The following is a 17,926-nucleotide window of genomic DNA, read 5'->3' on the forward strand; positions in this document are numbered from 1 at the left end:
GTTTATAGGCAGCTGGGGTGTTGGGAGTTCAGAGTGCTCAAAGGTTCAAAGTACTTTGAAACCTGAGAAGGGCCCTGTGGCCCTGGAGATGCAGCCTGGGTGGGGCCCAAGGCCAGAAGAATCTGAGTGTGGGACAGGAGGAAGAATGGGGGCGACCCTCACTGGGCCTTGGCAGGGTGCCCCAGGCTGGGCATGGAGGATGCTTCTCCTAGGGCAAGTGCTTACATGGACCCTGAGTTCCAGGGGAGGTGGCTCGGGGTGGACGTTGAGGAGGAGGACAGTGAGTAGCATGAGAAATGAGGCTTTTTAAAAACATTTAGACAGTATTTTTTTCTGATTTCAAAGGCTTGCGTGCTTGTAAAACTTTTGAGAAGTATAAAGGAGTAAAAAAGTCACCCATAATGGCACCACTCAGATAGAACCACTGTTAACATTTTGCTGTGTCTTCCAGGATTTTTTTATGCATTTATATATTTTATATATTTTTAAACAAAAATAGTATCATGCTATATACATTATTTTATAAGCTGCTTTTTCTCCCTATCACACAGTATGTCTTTCCTCATCAGTGCATATAGGTCTGCCTGAATTCTGACACAGGCCGCATGGCATTCTCTGCTGTGGACGTGCATATGTATTGAATCAGTCCCCCACAGGTGGACACGAAGGTTATTCCCATTGTCCCATGGCTGTTCTCGTAGCTCAGTGTCTGCCCGCAACCCCGCTGTTTCCCTGGGCTCAGTTCCTGGAGGTGAGGTCGCTGGCTCAGAGGGTCTGCCTATTTTCGAGACTCTGCCTTCCAGAAAAGTCGTGCAGGCAGCTGACCCTCCCCACAGCCAGGGTGGTGAGGCAGGTGGGCCGAGAGTGGCATAAGCCTGGGCTGTACCCCACTCTAATTCTCCCCCCTTCTCTCTCTCTCTCTAGGGCTGAACCCATCAGAACCACTGTCTTCCAGTACCCCGTGGGCTGGCCACCAGTCCAAGAGCTGCCCCCATCCCTGCGGGCACCCCCACCTGGGGGGTGGCCCCTGCAGCCCAGAGTCCAGTGGGGCTGAGCCCCTTGCCCCCGACTGACCCCCACGTGGTCACTTTTCTCATCAGTCACAAGCAGGAAGCCAAGCCCTGTTCCTGTGACGCCCCATGGAGGCTCTGAGACCATCTGTTGGCCTCACGGAGGCTCAGGACACGGCCGCAGCAAGGGTAGCCCTGGGTCTGCACCGGGCAGCTCCTGCCCACTCTCCTCCACCTGCCTCCTCCTCCTTATCAAGATGGGGCAGAAAACTTCCAGATGTTTATAAAGAAAGTCTGTCACCACAGCGGTCTGGCTGTGTTTCCCCACGCTGGGTGCTCTCAGCTCTGTTCTCTAGCCCCTGGCAGAGGTCGGGCAGGGCGGGAATGAGATGAGATTTTCCCCAGGTGACCCAGCTCACTCCCTCCTCCCTTGGGACCAGCAGAGGTTCAGCACAGCCAGGCAGAAGGTGTGCCAGGGTGGCTGTCCCCGTGGCCCAGTAAGAAGTGGCTCTAGGCCCAAGGAGCCCAAGGGCTCCATCTGCCATCCCCGCCCTGAAAGAATCCACAGCCCCCATGTCTGCCCATGCTGAGCTGCTGCCCAAGTGTTTTGGATGGCACAGCTGGGGCATGGGAGCGGGGTCTCCAGCCTTGAGGGCGTAGAGAAGTGAGAGGACACAGGAGGGCAGGCCCTGGGCTGAGAGAGTGGCCTGGCGCAGCCTCTTGGCACTGACTGTGCGGGGCTATGCCAGTTTCTTGGCCCAGGAGGTAGTACAGGGGCCCTCCTCAGGTTCAGCCCTGGAGGAGCCCCCTGGCCGGAGGCTGCTCAGAGCCTTCAGGCCCCAGCTCTGCCTCCTTCCTCAGCTGGACTACAGTTCTAGGCTCTAGGCTGGGGTGGTGGACGATGTAGCCTTGGTGGCCGGGCCCCTGGTGGGAGGCCCAGAAGGTGGGGGGCTGCAGGACCACCTCAGCTTCTGCCTTTCCTGAAAATCCCTGTGGAAGGAAGAACTGAGGCCAAGTCTCAAGCCCCTGAGCCTCGGGTTCCTCACCTATGAAATGGGCTGGCCCAGCAGATACATGGAAAAAGGGGGTCTGGGTTGGGGTCCAACAAGGGTCAGAGGAAGGGACCCAGGAGAAGACCAGGCCCTTCTCAGGCCATGCCAGGCAGCAGGGCCCAGGACACCCTGGCTTCCCACCCTCCCCAAGGAGAAGGCTTTCTGTCCCCTGTCCCCCCGCCCAGTGCCCTGGGCAAGCCTCAGGGACCAGGGCTGGGTTGGCTGTGTGGCCCCAGATAGGCTGCTGTCTCCAGGCACAGGGTGCCCCCTCCTGCCCAAGGGACCACAGCAGCGACTGGGTCCTGGGGGTTCTTGTGCAAATCCCTCCTTAATTTCCCAGGAGCCCCTGGATGGTAGGAAGAGTGAGTGCTCCTTATCGGCCAGGGTGGGGACAGGGTGGGGACAGGACACAGCCACCACCCGGCCCTCCACAGCCAGACCACAGCTCCAGGTGAGGCCTGCGGGTGGGTGGGGAGGGCTCGCCAGATAGCCAGGCCCTGAAGTACACGCAGATGGCGGCCCAGGGAGCCGGCCAAGGGAGGGGTCTGCAGGTGGCGGTGGTGTGGGGCGGGCCGCGGGCACCGCATGTGGTGGATGGGGCATCCAGGTGGCGTCTACTTCATGCCACTGCGCAGCACCTGGTTGGCCGCAATGAGCATGACACTGATGATGAAGGCGATGGCGAAGGCGCAGATGAGACTCTTGCGTACGCACGTCTGGCGGATCTGCTGGTTGGAGCAGGCTGTGGCCGCCCGCCGGGAGCACCAGGGAGACAGAAGGGGACATGGAAAAAATGGAATTAGGAGCTGCTTGCCCTTCGGTACATGGGCTCATCCCATGGGGTGCCCCAATGGGACAGAGGCTTGGGACAGGCAAGGCGGCCCCCAGTCCCCCTCTGCAGACACCCCCCCCAACCGTGCATCCCCCTGGTCAAGACATCGAGCCCACCCGTGGGGTTCCAGGGCCAGTCACTCACTCTCCACGTCCACGGGGCACTCCTCGGCTGTGCCCAGGTGGCTCTCCTCCTCCGTCATGATGATGTTTTCTATGTCCTTCATGGACAGGTGCTCGCAGAAGGTGTCATAGAGCAGCCGCTTCAGCTCGTCCACCGTCAGCTTCTGCATGTCGCACTTGCAGAGGGGGAAAACACGGTGCTCTGACAGCCACCACAGCCCCCACCCAGCACCCCGTGGCCACACAGGCCCAGTGACAGGCCTCCAGATTCTGGGGGGCTGGAAAACACTAGCTCCATTCCCCCAGAGAGTCCTTGACCAACACCAGCCTTCCCAGGGAGCCTATGGCCCTCTGAGAGGTGAAATGTCCAGTGGACACAAGCCTGAAGTGGTCATCCCCCCTTTACAGTGCAGGCCCAGCCATTCACTGGCCGCAGAACAGCACTCCACAGTGTGCACAGCCCTGGGTCCCAACTAGCCAGGGCATACCTTCCAGAAGACAGTGTCAAAGTCAGTGCCATGGAACTTCTCTGGGATCCCTGACGTGGAGAGTTTGGGTCCCAGGAGGGTCACAAACTCCTCAAAGTCCACTTGACCGTCACCTGCAGGAGGCACAGGGCCAATCAATCAGTGGGTCGGGCCCAGGCCCAGGCCCGCAGCCCAGGGCCCAGAGGACCTGGGATGGAGTCTTGATACACCTTGGGCCTACTGGGTGACCTTAGGCAGGTACCCACCTTCTCTGAGCCTTGAGTCAGTGTCAGGGGCATCTACCAAGTGCCAGGCTCTGGGCTGACGCTGAAGCCACCCAGTGTGATGAGGCCTTACAAGGGGAGGTGGAGGTAGACAGCAGATGGGCCATGACCCTCCTATTTCACCCAGAACCCTCCATTGCTCCCAGCACCCTGCAGCCATCCTGGGGTGGGCCGTCCTCTACCATATAGACAGGAACTGAAGCTCAGAGTGGGGCAACCTGCCCAGGCTGTCACCTGGCCTCTGGATGGAGAACAGGAGAAGGGCCCAGGCATGATAAAGAGGGGTCTTGGCATCACCATTCCTTCTTATGAACTTTTCCTTAATAAAATGCCAGGTGGCAAACACAACTCATGTAGCGATTTTATCTCAGGTGGTGGGAACTGGAGTATTTATTGCACCCTTTTACTGCTCTGTACTTTAAAACTTGTCAACACAGAGTGAGAGGAGCCGTCTCTGAGCCCTGCATGTGGCTGGAATTGTCACTACCTCTCTGGCCTCAATTCTCCAGGCTGAGAAATGGGGCCAGACTGGGCTGCAACCTGCCACGGACTTTGAGGGTGGGAGTCAGGGGAGTGAGAGACCCAATTTGGATGCAGCCTCAGCAGCTCAGGCCCCAGCCCCAGTCCCTGCCCCACCTCCAGGGCCCAGGTGCCAGGTGGGGAAACCGAGGTGGGGGGGGGTGCTCACCATCCATGTCCAGCCGCTGGATGATGACCTCCAGCTCCACCTCGTTGGGCATGTAACCCAGTGAGCGCATGGCTGTGCCCAGCTCCTGCTTGGAGATGAAGCCATTGCCATCACGGTCAAACACCTTGAAGGCCTCTCGGATCTCTGAGGAGAGAATGGAGCAGGCTGGGACTTCACCCCGGTCCCCAACAGACCCCCTTTCCAGACCCCCAGGATCACCAACCCCGCAGCCTGAGCATGGCTTTGAGAGCCCAACCCAGAGCCTGCAGATCTGGTGAGAGCATGGCCCGAGGGTACACAAGGGTGCAGTATTCTGGGACTTCTGAGCAGGCTGAGCAGGGCAGCAAAGCAGGGCTAAGGGTCCCCCAGCAGTGACTTCTCAGAATCCGATTGTGCCAGGCTCTCACGGCCTCTGCTGGTGTGCTCACAACGACCCCATGTGGTGGGGACCACGTGCAGGGGAGGACGCTGGATCTCCCCGGCCCCGCTGACAGCTTCCCCGCCCGCTCCCACTCCTTCCATCCCCCCTCCCCCGCCATCCCCATCCCGCTGCGCCTCCTCCCCCAGGCTCAGATCCTTAACACCGGCCAACACTCGCTAATGGCAACCACGTGAGGCGGCACGCTCCAGACTAATGGGCTGACGGGCAGGCGGCACAGACCTGTTTGGTTCAGGGAAGACAGGGCGGGATGGAGGCCCCCCAGGTCCAGGCCAGATCAGACTGGGTGGGGGTCGCCCTCCACACTGTACGGAGTAGAAGACTGAGGCCTGGCAACCTCGGTGACTCAGGTGGTGAGCAATGCACTGTGCTGGGAGCCCGGGGAACAGGAACCCAACCTGTGACCTTGGGCCGGACTCAGTTTTACCCACAGTGAAACGGGCAGAATGATGGTGGGGACTCCCTGGCACACAGTTGAGAGGCTCCTCACCTGTCACCTTAGCTGTACTTCTGTCTCTTCTGTTTCTCTGTTTTTAAGGGTTGCTGTCCCTTAATCATCACAGCCCCAGCAGGGCCCTAAAGGGCATCTGCCTTTGGGGGTCAGGGGGTGGGGCTCAAAGCGCTCTCTCCAGCTCCCTGGGGTCCCCTTGTTTGCTTGCCAGCCACCTGGCCTTTGCTTAAGCTGTTCCCCTGGGTGGGCTTTTAGCTTTCAGCAGGCAGAATCAAGATTCTCATGCGAGAGAGGGTGCGTATCTGTGTGTTTAAAAGTAGAGACATAGGCGAGGTGCCCATGCTGCAGACCAGAAACAGGCTGAGAGAGGCCGGGTGGCCGGCCCAGAGTCAGCGTGGGCTCGGAGCTGCTGCTGCTCGGGCTGGCCCAGGCCTTGCCTTCAGAGTCCATGGACCCTGAAACTGCTCACAGGACCTTGCACTTTGGAGTCATTCCCTAGTCTTGGGGGGACAGGGGAGCCTAGCCCAGCCTGTTGGTCTCACCACAGACTAGGGGCCATGGCCCAGAGAGGATGGCCACATGTCCCAGGCCACACAACAAGGTGGCTTGGACGGAGGCCCCACCCTTATCAGGCTCATCCCACCGGTGTCCATACCCAAGCCCTGAGGGTCAGACAGGCTCATGTGTGTGCACCAGGGTTGCCTGGGCCCCCAGACTTTCTGACTCTGGACTTGCCCTTCACTCACCCCTGCCAGGACCTGGGAATCTTGTCTCCTGACCAGTGGCCCCGGGGCCAGGGAAGCAGCTGGGCGGGGAGGTCTGTGCCAGGGCCACAGGGTTCTGCAAACCCTGGACTCTGGGAACTCCAGGTCAATTCCCACCTCGAGTTTTCCTGGGTCACCGAAGAGGTGGTGTGCTCCCCGTCACGGGAGATGTGCGAGCTGAGGCCTGACAGCCACGGGGGCTGCTGAGGGGACTCCAGTCCCTAGAGCCTCCAGGTGGAGCTGGAGGCATCTGCACACACATGCTTAGGTTTCCGGCCACTGCTGTTGGCCTCCTGGCCCGGCCGCATGTTCTGCCCATCCCAGGTGTCCTGAACTCCATCCAGGCTAGGGGCCCTCTCGGTCCTGTGGGCACCAGGACTGCTCCATCTCCAGTCCTTTGAACACGCGGCCCATTTTGCCTGAAGTGCTCTTCTCACTGTGGCAAACCCTGACACAACCCCAGTTCTCAGCTTGAACGGCACCATCTCCCTGGTGCCCTCCCTGTCCCCCACTGGCCAGCTCTGGCCCTCCTCTGGGACCCCACAGGCTCTGCTCTTGTCCCATCCTTACATGGGCCACGCTGGATTGTGCACTACAAGGGCCATGACAGCAGGCAGGGGCTGGTCTTGCTCATGGCTGTGTCCCTGTCCTGGAACGGGGCCTGCCTCTTCAAGCATAAACATTTGCTGAATGAATGATGAAATGAATGAATGAATGATGTGGGGAGCCCACCCATCTGGAGCACACAGAGTTCTCCGGCTCTTCTGAGCGGAAGTTCACATGCTGCTCGCTGTGGGCCGCTACTCAGAGCCCACCAACAGTCCTGGTTAGGGGACGCGTTTATTTCCACTCCCCAAGCAGCCAAGAAGCAGATGGGGAGGCTGAGGAGGCTGCTCAATCCCTTCTCCAGACCCAAAGGTCGCCATCCCCACCTGCCTGCGGACCACCCGTGGAAGAGGGGCATCAAGCTGAAGACGGGTGGGGGCCAGATGCTGGTGTGGGGAAGGAGGACCAGGGTCTGGCACTGCTGTTCTCTGCGTCGTCCTCCTCCTCCGTTTCCTCCTCTGCGGGGTCCAGCTTGGGAGATGTCTGGGTGGGATGGCAAAGTCCTGGACTCACAGTAGGAGCTGCAGTGGGAGCTGCCCCTCCCCTGCCTGCTGTGAGCTGAGCTCCAGGCCATCCCTCCTACACTTCGGGAGCTCCCAGAGCCCAGGGCTGCTTTGCTGGAGCCCCTGGGTTGCTTTGCTGGAGACCCTGAGAAAATGCACTCGGCCGAGGAGAGCGAGGGAAGGGCAGGTGAATATTGGGATGCACGGGCAGGCGATGAGCTCAGAGGCGGCTCTGCGGGCCCAGCAGCTGTTTCTCAGGCAAGGCTAACCTTCCCAGGCCACTGGGTAAATCCACACACTGCCACCTCCCCACGCATGAATCCCTTCAACACCCCTCCTTGGCGCATCCAACACACCACAAAGTCTCACCTCGGTGCCTCTGCCTGTACTGGGAACCCTGCCCCAGCCCAGCCCCAGCCCCAACCGACTCCCACCCACCCACAAAGGCCAGGTTCAGGTACCACCTTCCCGGACAGGGAGGCAGCCTGAAGCGGCAGAGACAGAGGGTCAAGTCCCAGCCCTCCTACATCCTGGTGGGGTGACCTTGGGCACGTATTTGCTCACCTGTACAATGGGGCTGCTGGGATGATTAAGCAAGAAAATCAAGCATGTGTCTGGCTGGTCCTGGCTCAGAGATGGATGCTATAAATCAGAACGTCCCAGATAGCAGAGCCAGAAGAAGAGGGAGGACTGAGTGAGCTTGGGACGCCAGGCCGCCCTTCCTGTTGGCGGTTGCCAGGACCAGAGGTGTGGGCTTGGATTCTGGCTCTCCTGCTTAGCTGCCCAGTGGCCTGGGCAAGTCACATCCCTCTCTAAGCCTCGGGTGTCTCATCTGTGAAATGGGGAGCAACTCTGGCACTATCACCGAAGCACAGACTCTGCTGGGGGCTCCCTGAGTGGGGCGGGTGTCGCAATTTCCTGCCACCGTTGTGCCATCAGCACCCCACAGCTGGGTGCATTTCCCCGAAAGCCTTGCTCCCTTCCCGTCCCGTGGGGCCAAGGGAAGCCCGCCGGGCTCCATCTTGGCATGGGGATGCTGGTCCGGGAATAGGCTGGCAGGGCGACCAGCTTTCCAGGCTGACCTGTCCCCTACCTGCCACCTCCAGCCTGACACCCCCCAATCTCCTTCCCAACCTGTGGAGCTTCATCACAGCCCAAGTCCCCAGCAGACTCCAAGGGACATCCACACTCCATCAGGGAGCCGGAGTCCAGAGGACGGGCACTGGTTGGAGGTCACTGAAGAGGGTAGTGTCCATCCTCCGCAGCGGCTGCTACTCTCCGCCGCACTGGCCCCATGCCCCACCACTCTGGCCTCCCTGAGCTTTTGGCTGTGCAGAGGCGGCTGCTGGGCTTGCAGGGCAGAGAGGTAGGAAAGGGGACTCCCCAGCCTCCCCTGCCCTAAAGGCCCCCATTCGGCCACTCTCAATGAAGGCTCCACTCACTGACTGGGCAGGCCAAGTGTCAGCCCCAGAGCCCTGCCCTGGGGACTGTCTGCCTGGAGGTCTGACTCCTTCCTCCTCTCTTCGGCCAGAAAGGCCTAGGACTTGCAGCCACCCCATTCCCACCCTCAGGTACTCAGTCCGCTGATGATGCTGGGACCAGCCTCAGTGTTCCCGGAGGACTCCACTGTGTGTGCATGTTGGAAAAGGTGTGTGTCCCAGCCATGGTGGGCACACAGAGGTGATCTAGGAGAGCCCGTGCCTCTCCCTCATAGGGCCTGGGTGGGCCTCAGGCCAGCTCTGCACAACCACGTTCCTACCCTGCCAACTGCCCTCCATGCCTCCCCAGGGCCACAGGTCCCCAGGCACCTTTTCCAGACCTTCAGGGCCTTTTCCACCCAGACCTCCCTGCCAGCCTGCCCTTCTGGCCCAGCCTCCTGCACACCCTCATGGGCCTGGGCCCTGCACGCTGCAGCCTCTTACCCCTGCAGGGCCTCCCCTCATGTTGCATCTGGGTCGCTGAGCCCCTGGGCTAGGTACTTTCACTGCATGCTCCGTCACCAGCCCCCCTTTTATAGGTGGGGAAACCAAGGCTCAGAGAGGTGAGCGATTGCCCAAGGTCACTCCATGAGCTGAAGGTGCAGAGACTCAAACCCAGCGCTGCCTGGCTTGGAAGCCCTCATCTTAACTCTGTGCTTCCCACCTCCCTGGCTGGTCCTCCTTTCCGCTCAGACTGACCGCCCCCTGGATTTCTGCGGCAGGCACGTACTGTCTGCAGCGTTTCATCCCGGGCTGCCCAGCTCCCTCTTCCTGGCACATGTGGCTCCTCCGCTGATGGCGTCCTCCCAGCAAAGGGCCTGGGTCTCGCCCAGACTGCCCTGGGGCAGGAGCACTCATGAGGCCCTGCAGAGGGCAGAGGGGGATCCGTGCCAGGAACGGCCAGCCCTGGCATTCAAGGACTGCTGAAAGGGACCTGGGGCTGGCAGAGGGCTTTTAGGGCACCTGCAGCCAAGAAGGGGGCTGCTCATGGAAAACTTCTTGCCTTCATCTGTAGCTGCCTACTGGCCCAGAGATGAGCTGGGACCACCCAGGCATCTGTCTACTCCACGACCCCACCTGCCCATCCCAGGGAGGGCCCTGCCCTTCAGATGCCCCCTGAGTCAGGGCCCCTCAGCTCCCCAGGGCCCAGGAGAAGGGGACAGGAGTGAAGCAGGGAGGGCACTTGTTGTGGCTGGTGACTAACGCTGCTGGGCTCCTGCCAGCACACCATGTCATTGGTTGGGGAGCCTACGGCCTTGCCCTTGCGCTGCCCACCCTGCAGCCCCTCGCCCCTGCAGCCAGCCTCTCAGCCTCTCCCCTTCCTCAGGGAGTGCACTCCAGGACTGGAGATCAGGAGAGGAGGGACCCAGCAAAGCCTGGAGTCGGGGTGCCAGGGTCCTGGTGGGGGTGCTGGGAGCAAGGGGAGGGAGTGAAGTGGAAGCTGCCTGGGGTCTGGGAGACATGGTGACTCCTGCCTGGATGGCCAGGAGGAATGGATGGACGAGGACCTCTGGAGGGAAAAACCGGCAGGAGATTTGAGGTGGCCCGGGGCTGGAGGGGACAAAGGTGGGGAAGAGAAGGCCTATGCTCCATCTCCTGATCTTTCGCCCCCCATCGTACCCCTCCTTTCCCCAGGCTCTGAAGGAGGCTCTGGCCCTGGGTCTTAGGGATGAATGGTGAGGTCATGTCAGGGGGCCCCAATCATCCATCTGTCCTGTCCGCATCAGACCCCAGACCCTGTCTCCACAGCTCTCCCGGCATCTGAGGGTTTGCGGGGGCAGCTGGTGAGGAGCCTGTGGCTCATGCCTGTGGTGCAGTGAGCGTGGCAGAGGCTGCCTTCTCTCTCTGGATCTTCCCCCGACCCAGTCTGACTCCTCTAAGATCTGCCCTCACCTGGGCCTGGGTTGAAGACGGACCTCCCTCCATGGCTTCTCCTGGGCTCCCACCATCCTCCCTGACTGTGCTGGTCTCCGCAGCACCCTCCCAGGCCCTAATGAGCCTCCAGATCTCAGAGACCCCTGGATCCAAGGTACCCCAAGAGGCCCATCCTCTGGGTGAGCTCAGCCCCTTGGCAACAGCAGACAAGCAGATCCCAGGAGGCCATGACCCCCATCAGCCCAGATCCCCCACTCCACTCCATATGGGGGCTCCAGGAGGTCTGGGGGGAGGGGAAACCTGAGCACCTCCCCCAGCCCAGCAGGGAAGGAGCTGGGCAGGCCCCAGGGGTCTCACTGCTCCTCAGGACACACTGTCCCGGACCCCTGCCCCTGCCCTCTACTCTGACCTAACCCAGCCAGCGGCCGGCCATCCTTCTGCGTGTCTGAGAGGCAAGGAGAACAGGGTGGGGGCAGGTTTGGGTCCTGGCCTCTCTAGCTTTCCCTTCCAGGCTTGGCTATCGCGACTGAGCCGCCCAATCCGGCCACTTGTTGTCGCCACCGCCTCCCGGGCCGCCTTCCCGGCGCGCCGGGCTAGGGGTCCCCGCAGGGCTGCAGGGAAGCGGCTACGGCCGCAGGTGGGGACGGTGGCGGCCCGGCAGCGGGCAAGAGCAGGGCAGTCGCCCTCTCCCCTTCTTCTGCTGCCCGAGCAGATTGAATTTTTAAAGCGACACGAGCGGAATGTCAATGTGAGCAGAGAGCCGCGGGCGGGCGCCGCGGAGGGGATCAGGATGCGGGTGCTCCGGCCGGGCCGGCGCTGGGGGCTCAGCGCGGACCCCAGCCCCAGTCTGCCGCGTTGCCGCACCGTCACCGCGGACTGCGCGGCCCCGTGACCCCGCTGCGGGGCCCGGCAAGTTTCCGCAGCGCGGGGGGCCACGCGGGCAGGGTCTGGGCCGCCCTCCGCCTGGGCGACCCCCACAGCGGCGCCTTGGAGTGCGGACCGGTCCTGCCGCCGCGCGCAGCTGCTCGCTGGGGCGCCCACCTGGCAGCCGGCACCTGCGGACCGCCCCCCGCCCCCGCGCCCCTGGCCGGCGCTTCACCTGGGCGCACAGGTAGGAGGGCCGGCGGGGCGGGGGTCCCGGCGGACACTCACCCTCCAGCTCGTCCTCCGGGATGTCCACCGGGCGCTGCTCCGACAGCAGGTTGGGCACGGTGTAGATGCCCCGGTACATCAACGCCGCCGTCACCGGGTGGAACGGCATCTTGGAGGCTCCGCGCCCGCCCGCCCGCCGCAAACTTTGAGGCCGGGGCTCATGGGCCGGTGGCGGCCCCGGGGGCGGCTGGAGCGGGCGGGGCGCGCGGCTGCGGAGGGCGGCGGCGGCAGCGGCGAGGCGGGGGGCGCCCCTCCGGGGGCCTAGCGCCCCCGCGCCCCGGGCCGCCAGGCCATGCCGCCCGCTCCCTTGTCGGGCTCCCAGCCGGGGCCCCGCAGGGGCGGCGTGGGCGGCGCCGCTCTGGCCTTTCCGAGAGCTCCCGCTGCCGTCCGCGGTGCCCGCCGCGCCCGCTTCTCGGTGCCCCGCGCGCTCCGCGCTGCTCGCCGCCCGCTCGTCCGCTCGCCGGCGCGGCCGCCACCGGCCCGGCGCTCAGGCTCTAGGCGCTTCTCCGCTCGCTTGCTCGCTCGCTCTGTGCCGCGCTGGCTGCGCTCCCCGCCTCCCCCGCCAGCCGCCCGCCCGCCCCCTCCGCGCTCCCCACCCCCAGCCCGCCCCTTCCCGCCGCCGGCCCCTGAGCGGCCGCCCCAAACCTGCCAGGGGCTCCCTCTCCCCTTCGGCCCCGATTCCCCTTTCCCACTAGGGCTCCCCTCTGATCACTGGCCCCCCTCGCCCTAAGTCTGCAGCCACTAGGACCAGGGAGGGGTTGGGTTGCGGGGGTCCTCCTTCCTGCCTCTTGGCTCACCTCCCCCCATCCACGCACCAGGAGCAGAGAGCCGGGAACTAAGAACAGGAGACCCAGAGAGGTGATACCGGCCCCAAGCACCTGGGTCCTCAAGAAGAATCACCGTTTCCGTGCCAGGAGGCTCTAAGGTGGGGAAACTGAGGCTGAGAAGGACGTTGACCAAGGTCACAGGGCAGGGACAGCAGGTAAGAGCTGGGTACACGTCTGGGGTAGACTTCCTGCCCTGCCTATGACTGACACTCTGCCGCTGACCTTGCTCCCCACAATGGGGCCCCAGTCCTGGACCCTTCCCAAGCCCCTACCTTTCAGCTTGCAGAAGAGAAGCCAAAGTGTCTCATGGCCCCCAGGGCAGTTCGGGACAGTGACATGGCCCGGTGCCTGTGGGGTCTGGTGTGAGGGCCTGCCAGTTCACATGGCTGCAGGTCAGACCTAATGTATGTGCAGGGCTTCCCCAGGCCCCAGGGCACGTGGGCACCCCAGAGCTGGGGTGGGGGCAGGTGTTTGAGGGAGCAGCCTGCGTGTGCATATGTCTGCTATCCATGAGGGCGTGTGTGTGCCACTGGGCACGTGCACAGGTGTCTGTGACTCCATATGCAGATGGACAAATGTCGGGAGCGTGTGGCCACCTGTGTGTGGAAAGGTTGTACGCCGGCAGGCCCGGGGAGGTGTGCAGGCCCTGGGGCTGGGAGTGGTGTGGGCATATGGTGCACAGATGTGCATGGGAGGAGGTGACCTTCTGGCCTGGCTGTGGCCCCATCTCTGGGTGCTCCCCTGAATCCCCCTATTGGGACCACCTCCCTGCCCCCTTTGGCCCAATCAGCTAAAGGTCCCAGCAGGAATGCTGATTGCATAGCCCTACCCAGCCCTGCCCTGCCCTTCCCAAGCTAATTACACTTTTCTGCTTGTTTCTGTTTTTGTTACTGATTAATCACAGCCTTGTCTCAGGGTCTGGGGAGAAGGGGCTCAGTGAGAGATGCTAGCCCCAGCCAATTGGGGTTGGCCCAGCCTGGGCCCAGCACTTCCTGGGCCCTGCTCTGGAGGGAGCTCCTAGAAACATCTGTAACCTGCAGAGGAGCCAGGAAGGACCCCAACTGTCTGTCCGTCTCCCCAGGCCAGCTGGCTGCCCACTGGGATGGGGGGCTGGAGGTGAGAGCAGCCCCAGAAAAGCTCCCACCCCACTCCAAACTCTGCTTGCCCACCTGTCCCATATTCTGAACTTCCGCTGCTACAGCTGAATGCCTTTAGCTTCCCCAGTGTATTTGATGGAGCAGAGACTTGAGGAAGAAAGAACCCAGCGCCAACAGCCAGGCAGATTGGGGCTTCTGCATCCACCATCTCCTCACTGTGGGACTACGGTCATGTCCCTTAACCTGCCATGGCCTCAGTTTCCCCGCCTGTGAAGTTAAGGTGGCAGTGCGGCATCCCAGGCAGTGGTGAGGATGAAGTGACATAATGTAGGAAAGGTGCCAGGCAGCACCTCCCTGAAACTCTTGGGAGTTTCCTATTGCATGACCATCACTCCCAAGGAATAAGAATTAATAATAATTATAGCTTTGAGAATTGATTGAGAGAGTGAGGCACAGCAGCAGCTCAGTCGTTCCACGTTTACTAAATGTCCAGGCTGTGCCGGCCCAGGTCTGTCAGTTCTAAATCAGAACCCCTGGGTCAAAGGAGGGTGGGCTAGAGCCTGCTGAGAGGTTGGCAGGAAACCAGCTCCCAGTGACTCCCTGGGAGGCTGCTGCAGAGTGTGTTGGTACTCGCCCTGTGAAGGGGAAGCTCCTGGCCTTGCTGTCCAGGTGGATTTTTTTTTTTTTTTTGAAGCGGAGTCTTGCTCTGTTGCCCAGGCTGGATTGCACTGCAACCTCCGTCTCCCAGGTTCAAACAATTCTCATGCCTCAGCCTCCCGAGGAGCTGGGACTACAGGCACATGCTATCACGCCCAGCTAATTTTTGTTTTTTTGTTTTTTTGAGATGGAATCTCGCTCTGTTGCCCAGGCTGGAGTGCAGTGGCCAGATCTCAGCTCACTGCAAACTCCGCCTCCCGGGTTTACGCCATTCTCCTGCCTCAGCCTCCCGAGTAGCTGGGACTACAGGCGCCCGCCACCTCACCCAGCTAGTTTTTTGTATTTTTTAGTAGAGACGGGGTTTCACCGTGTTAGCCAGGATGGTCTCGATCTCCTGACCTCGTGATCCGCCCATTTTGGCCTCCCAAAGTGCTGGGATCGCAGGCTTGAGCCACCGCGCCAGGCCAATTTTTGTATTTTTCATAGAGAACATGTTGGCCAGGCTGGTCTCAAACTCCTGATCTCAAGTGATCCACCCGCCTTGGCCTCCTAAAGTGCTGGGATTACAAGCGTGGCCCATGGTGGCTTTTTTTTTTCAAGTCAAGGGAATTCCAGGGATCAGGAGGAGGGTGGGCAAAAGCTCAGAAGTGTGAGAGGACCTCTCTTAGCTCTGAAGGGCAGGTCTAGGTCTGGGTTCTCCAGACCCATGCTTGGCACAGGACTGGGATGGGCTAAGGTGGCTGGGGCTGGATGAACATCTGCCAAATGAATGAATGAGAGAATTAATGAATGAATGACTGCCCGCTCAGCCCCCGCCCTTCGGCATTGCAGCCCCGTCCTCTCCTCTGTGCGTCATGGGGTAGCAGATGGCATGATCACAGGGTGTGAATTATGTCTGTCGCTCCCCCATCTGGGGAAGGTGCTGCTGCCATCACACTGCACTCCCTGGGTGCCCACCGGGAGATGCCTGGGCCTCAGGTCCTCCCCAGAGGGGTTCTCCACAGGCCTTGCTGACTAATCATTGGCTCAGGGGGCTGGAGACACTGGGAGAGGTGACTCGCTGAAACCTGTGATTCTGGGGATGGGGTTCCCCGAGTGGGGAGGAGACAAGGGGAGAGAGGTGGGAACTACCCTGTCCAGAGGCCAGACTCTTCCCCCCTGAGACTGGAGCCCACTCCTTTCAAGAGCAGCATAATCCCTGCCCCCCTGGCCAGAGACTTCTTGTCTGAGGCCAGCATCCGCTTGCCACATTCAGCACCAGGGAGAGCTCCCGGCAGAGCCTAGGGCCCAGTGTGCAGCTGTGAAGGGACCCACCAGTGCCGGCCAAGGCTATCAATGAACCCACTGTCCAGACAAGGAAATCAAAGTGAAGAGAGTGTAAGCATCAAGTTCAAGGTCATGCTGGGACCAATAACTGCAGCCCTACCCAAGCCAGGGCTCCTGCTGGGGGAGAAGGTACTGGAGGAGGGGAGGTAGTGGTGGTAGGGAGGGGGTGTCCCGGGAGGCCAGAGGCTATGGCCTCTGCTCCTTGGCTGAGGAACAATATTGTTCCAAGAACCCACTGGGGACAGTGTCTGGAGGTGAATAAAATATTCATTGTCCGGGCAAACTCCCGAAGTCGACTAATGAATAATGGAATTTATAGACTCGAAGATGCAGACCGAGCTGAGAGGGGGTGCAGGCCAGAACCCAGAGGCCCCAACTGCTGAGATCCCTGCTCTTCTCTGGCCACCTCCTTCTGAACACTCACATGCCCGGCTCCTGAAGGTGACAGGAGCGGAAAGGACAACAGGGAAGAGTCCATGTGAGGGAAACAGAGTGAAGGGGACAGACCCTTGAATTTGTTGCAATTTGGGGGAAGGAACTTAGTGATGGGAAAAGAGCACTGGACTCGGAGTCCAGTGTGGCTGGGATGAAGCCTGACCCCTGCTACCAGCTCTATGCCTTGAGTGTAGCCCCTGCCCTGGCCTCAGTTTGCGTCCCTGTACGATGGAGTTGCTGCCACCACACAGCTTGCTGCAGGGATCTGCTGAGGTGACAGTGCCTGGTGCTGCTGTCCGAGACTGGACCTTCTGAGCCTCCCTCTCAGGCTAAGGGCCCAGCTGCGGAGGGTGAAGCTATGGAGGGACCTAGGAGAGCTGGCCAAGGCTATCAATGAACCCATTGTCCAGACAAGGAAATCAAAGTGGAGAGGGTGTAAGCATCAAGTTCAAGGTCATGCCAGGACAGTCTCCCCTGGCTGCACTGGGTTCAGCTGGAAGGGAGGGGAGACATGTTCTCCAGAGGAAAGAAGCTCCCAGCCTCAGGGCAGGGATGATGTCAATAACTGCAAAATCCTGGCTCGCCCTGCCACACATTCAAGTCCGTGGCCCTGCATCCCCCCGAAAGGTTCTGCTTCCGTTGGTCTGGGCTGGGAGCAGAACTTTGCAGGAGTATTCTTCTAAAGCTCCTCTACATGCTTCCAGGGTAGAGCCAGGGTTAGAACCAATGCTTCAGAGGGAAACTGAGTCTGGATAGGGGTGAGAGGAACCTGGGGATGTCCCGCTTAGGAAATCACAGAGATCCTGTCCCTTGTGTCCTCTGGGCCTCCATCTATGCCCAGTGCCTGGCCAGGCTGCTGGCTGGGAGGCTGCCCCAGGGATCAGAACCTTCACAGATGGGAGGGGGACCATGGGTACTGCAGGCCTAGCCCTTGCTGCCGGCCCACTTCCTGAGTGACAGCTGTGGCAGCTGGCGGGAGACAAGGCGAGAGGCAGCTCCTAATTGCTCTGGGCTCCCAGATCCCTGCCTCAGTCTGTTGCCTCTGATGAGACCAACTTGCCTGGGGCGGCTGCTGCCTGAGAAGAGGCCCCAGCTCCCGTCGGCCCGGGCATTAGCCTAAGGTGATAGGTGGAAGAAAGTCACCTCTCCTTGCCAGGTCCTGGAGCAGAACGAAGCTGGGACCCTGCAGTCCCCCAGGGCCCTGTCCCCCTCCTCTCTGCATCTCTCTGTGTCACATAAAGGGTTTGTGCATAAGCTTCCACTTCAACCAGGAGCTGCGCAGGTGTTGAAATAGACTTCAGGAGTTTGCGGGTAAATTAATATTTTATTCACCTCCAGACACTGTCCCCAGCAGGTTCTTGGAACAACATTGTTCCTTAGCAAGGAGCAGAGGCCATAGATTCTGCCCTCCCTGAATACCCACTTTCCACCACAGGTAATTCCCCTCCTCCTTCTCTCCTAGCAGGACCGGCAGCTCCAGTAGGGCTGTGATCAACGGTCCCACGATGACCTTGAACTTGGTGCTATGTTACACCCTCTCCACTTTGATTTCCTCTTCTGGACAATGGGTTCATTAAAATATACAGGTGCTGCCAGGTCAGCTCTGTGGCCTCGCCGGGCACACCTTGTCCTGCTAGGGGGCACAGGCATGGCTTCATTAAAGGGTTTATCAACCCCTGGGCAAGTCATTGGAGCTCTGAGTTTTGGTGCCTCACCTGGGAATAAGGGCACCTGTTTCTCAGGATGAGTAAGGGATGAGAGACGCTGAGCCCAGGGCCCAGGACAGCACAAATATTCTGGCGTCAGCTGGCAATGTCATGGACCAGGAGCCTTTAGCACACCTGCCTTGGGCTGAGTGTTC

The 17,926-nt window shown here is 60.8% G+C and overlaps 3 protein-coding genes across 4 annotated transcripts in view; 2 read left to right on the top strand and 1 right to left on the bottom strand.

The window, feature by feature from the left end:
- The window catches only part of ZMAT5 (zinc finger matrin-type 5), a 357,894-nt gene extending 356,579 nt beyond the window's left edge, over positions 1 to 1,315 (top strand). For both annotated transcript variants that reach the window (XM_050806848.1, XM_050806847.1), the window contains one exon: positions 925 to 1,315. In XM_050806848.1, coding sequence (XP_050662805.1) covers positions 925 to 1,054 — 130 coding nt within the window. In that variant the 3' untranslated portion in view covers positions 1,055 to 1,315. The remainder of the gene's footprint in view (positions 1 to 924) is intronic.
- On the bottom strand, positions 428 to 12,254 carry CABP7 (calcium binding protein 7). Its single transcript, XM_050806845.1, has 5 exons — positions 11,724 to 12,254; positions 4,456 to 4,599; positions 3,505 to 3,617; positions 3,039 to 3,192; positions 428 to 2,804 (listed from the first exon to the last, which is right to left on the bottom strand). Exons 1-5 carry the CDS (start codon positions 11,830 to 11,832, stop codon positions 2,677 to 2,679), a joined length of 648 nt encoding a protein of 215 aa, XP_050662802.1. The 5' UTR covers positions 11,833 to 12,254; the 3' UTR covers positions 428 to 2,676.
- Positions 9,576 to 17,926, top strand: part of NIPSNAP1 (nipsnap homolog 1) — a 173,113-nt gene continuing 164,762 nt past the window's right edge. The window contains exon 1 of the mRNA XM_050806838.1: positions 9,576 to 9,579. The gene's annotated coding sequence lies outside the window, so the exon portion shown is untranslated. The remainder of the gene's footprint in view (positions 9,580 to 17,926) is intronic.

This window comes from Macaca thibetana, chromosome 10, assembly GCF_024542745.1.
Source record: "Macaca thibetana thibetana isolate TM-01 chromosome 10, ASM2454274v1, whole genome shotgun sequence".
Taxonomy (NCBI): Eukaryota; Metazoa; Chordata; class Mammalia; order Primates; family Cercopithecidae; genus Macaca; species Macaca thibetana.

Coding starts and splice junctions, on each gene's coding strand:
- CABP7 (XM_050806845.1), bottom strand. CDS start 11,832: ATGCCGTTCCACCCGGTGACGGCGGCGTTGATGTACCGGGGCATCTAC. Junction 3,193..3,504: donor TTGACACTGTCTTCTGGAAG/GTATGCCCTGGC, acceptor CCCCTCTGCAAG/TGCGACATGCAGAAGCTGAC. Junction 2,805..3,038: donor GTGCCCCGTGGACGTGGAGA/GTGAGTGACTGG, acceptor GGGCGGCCACAG/CCTGCTCCAACCAGCAGATC.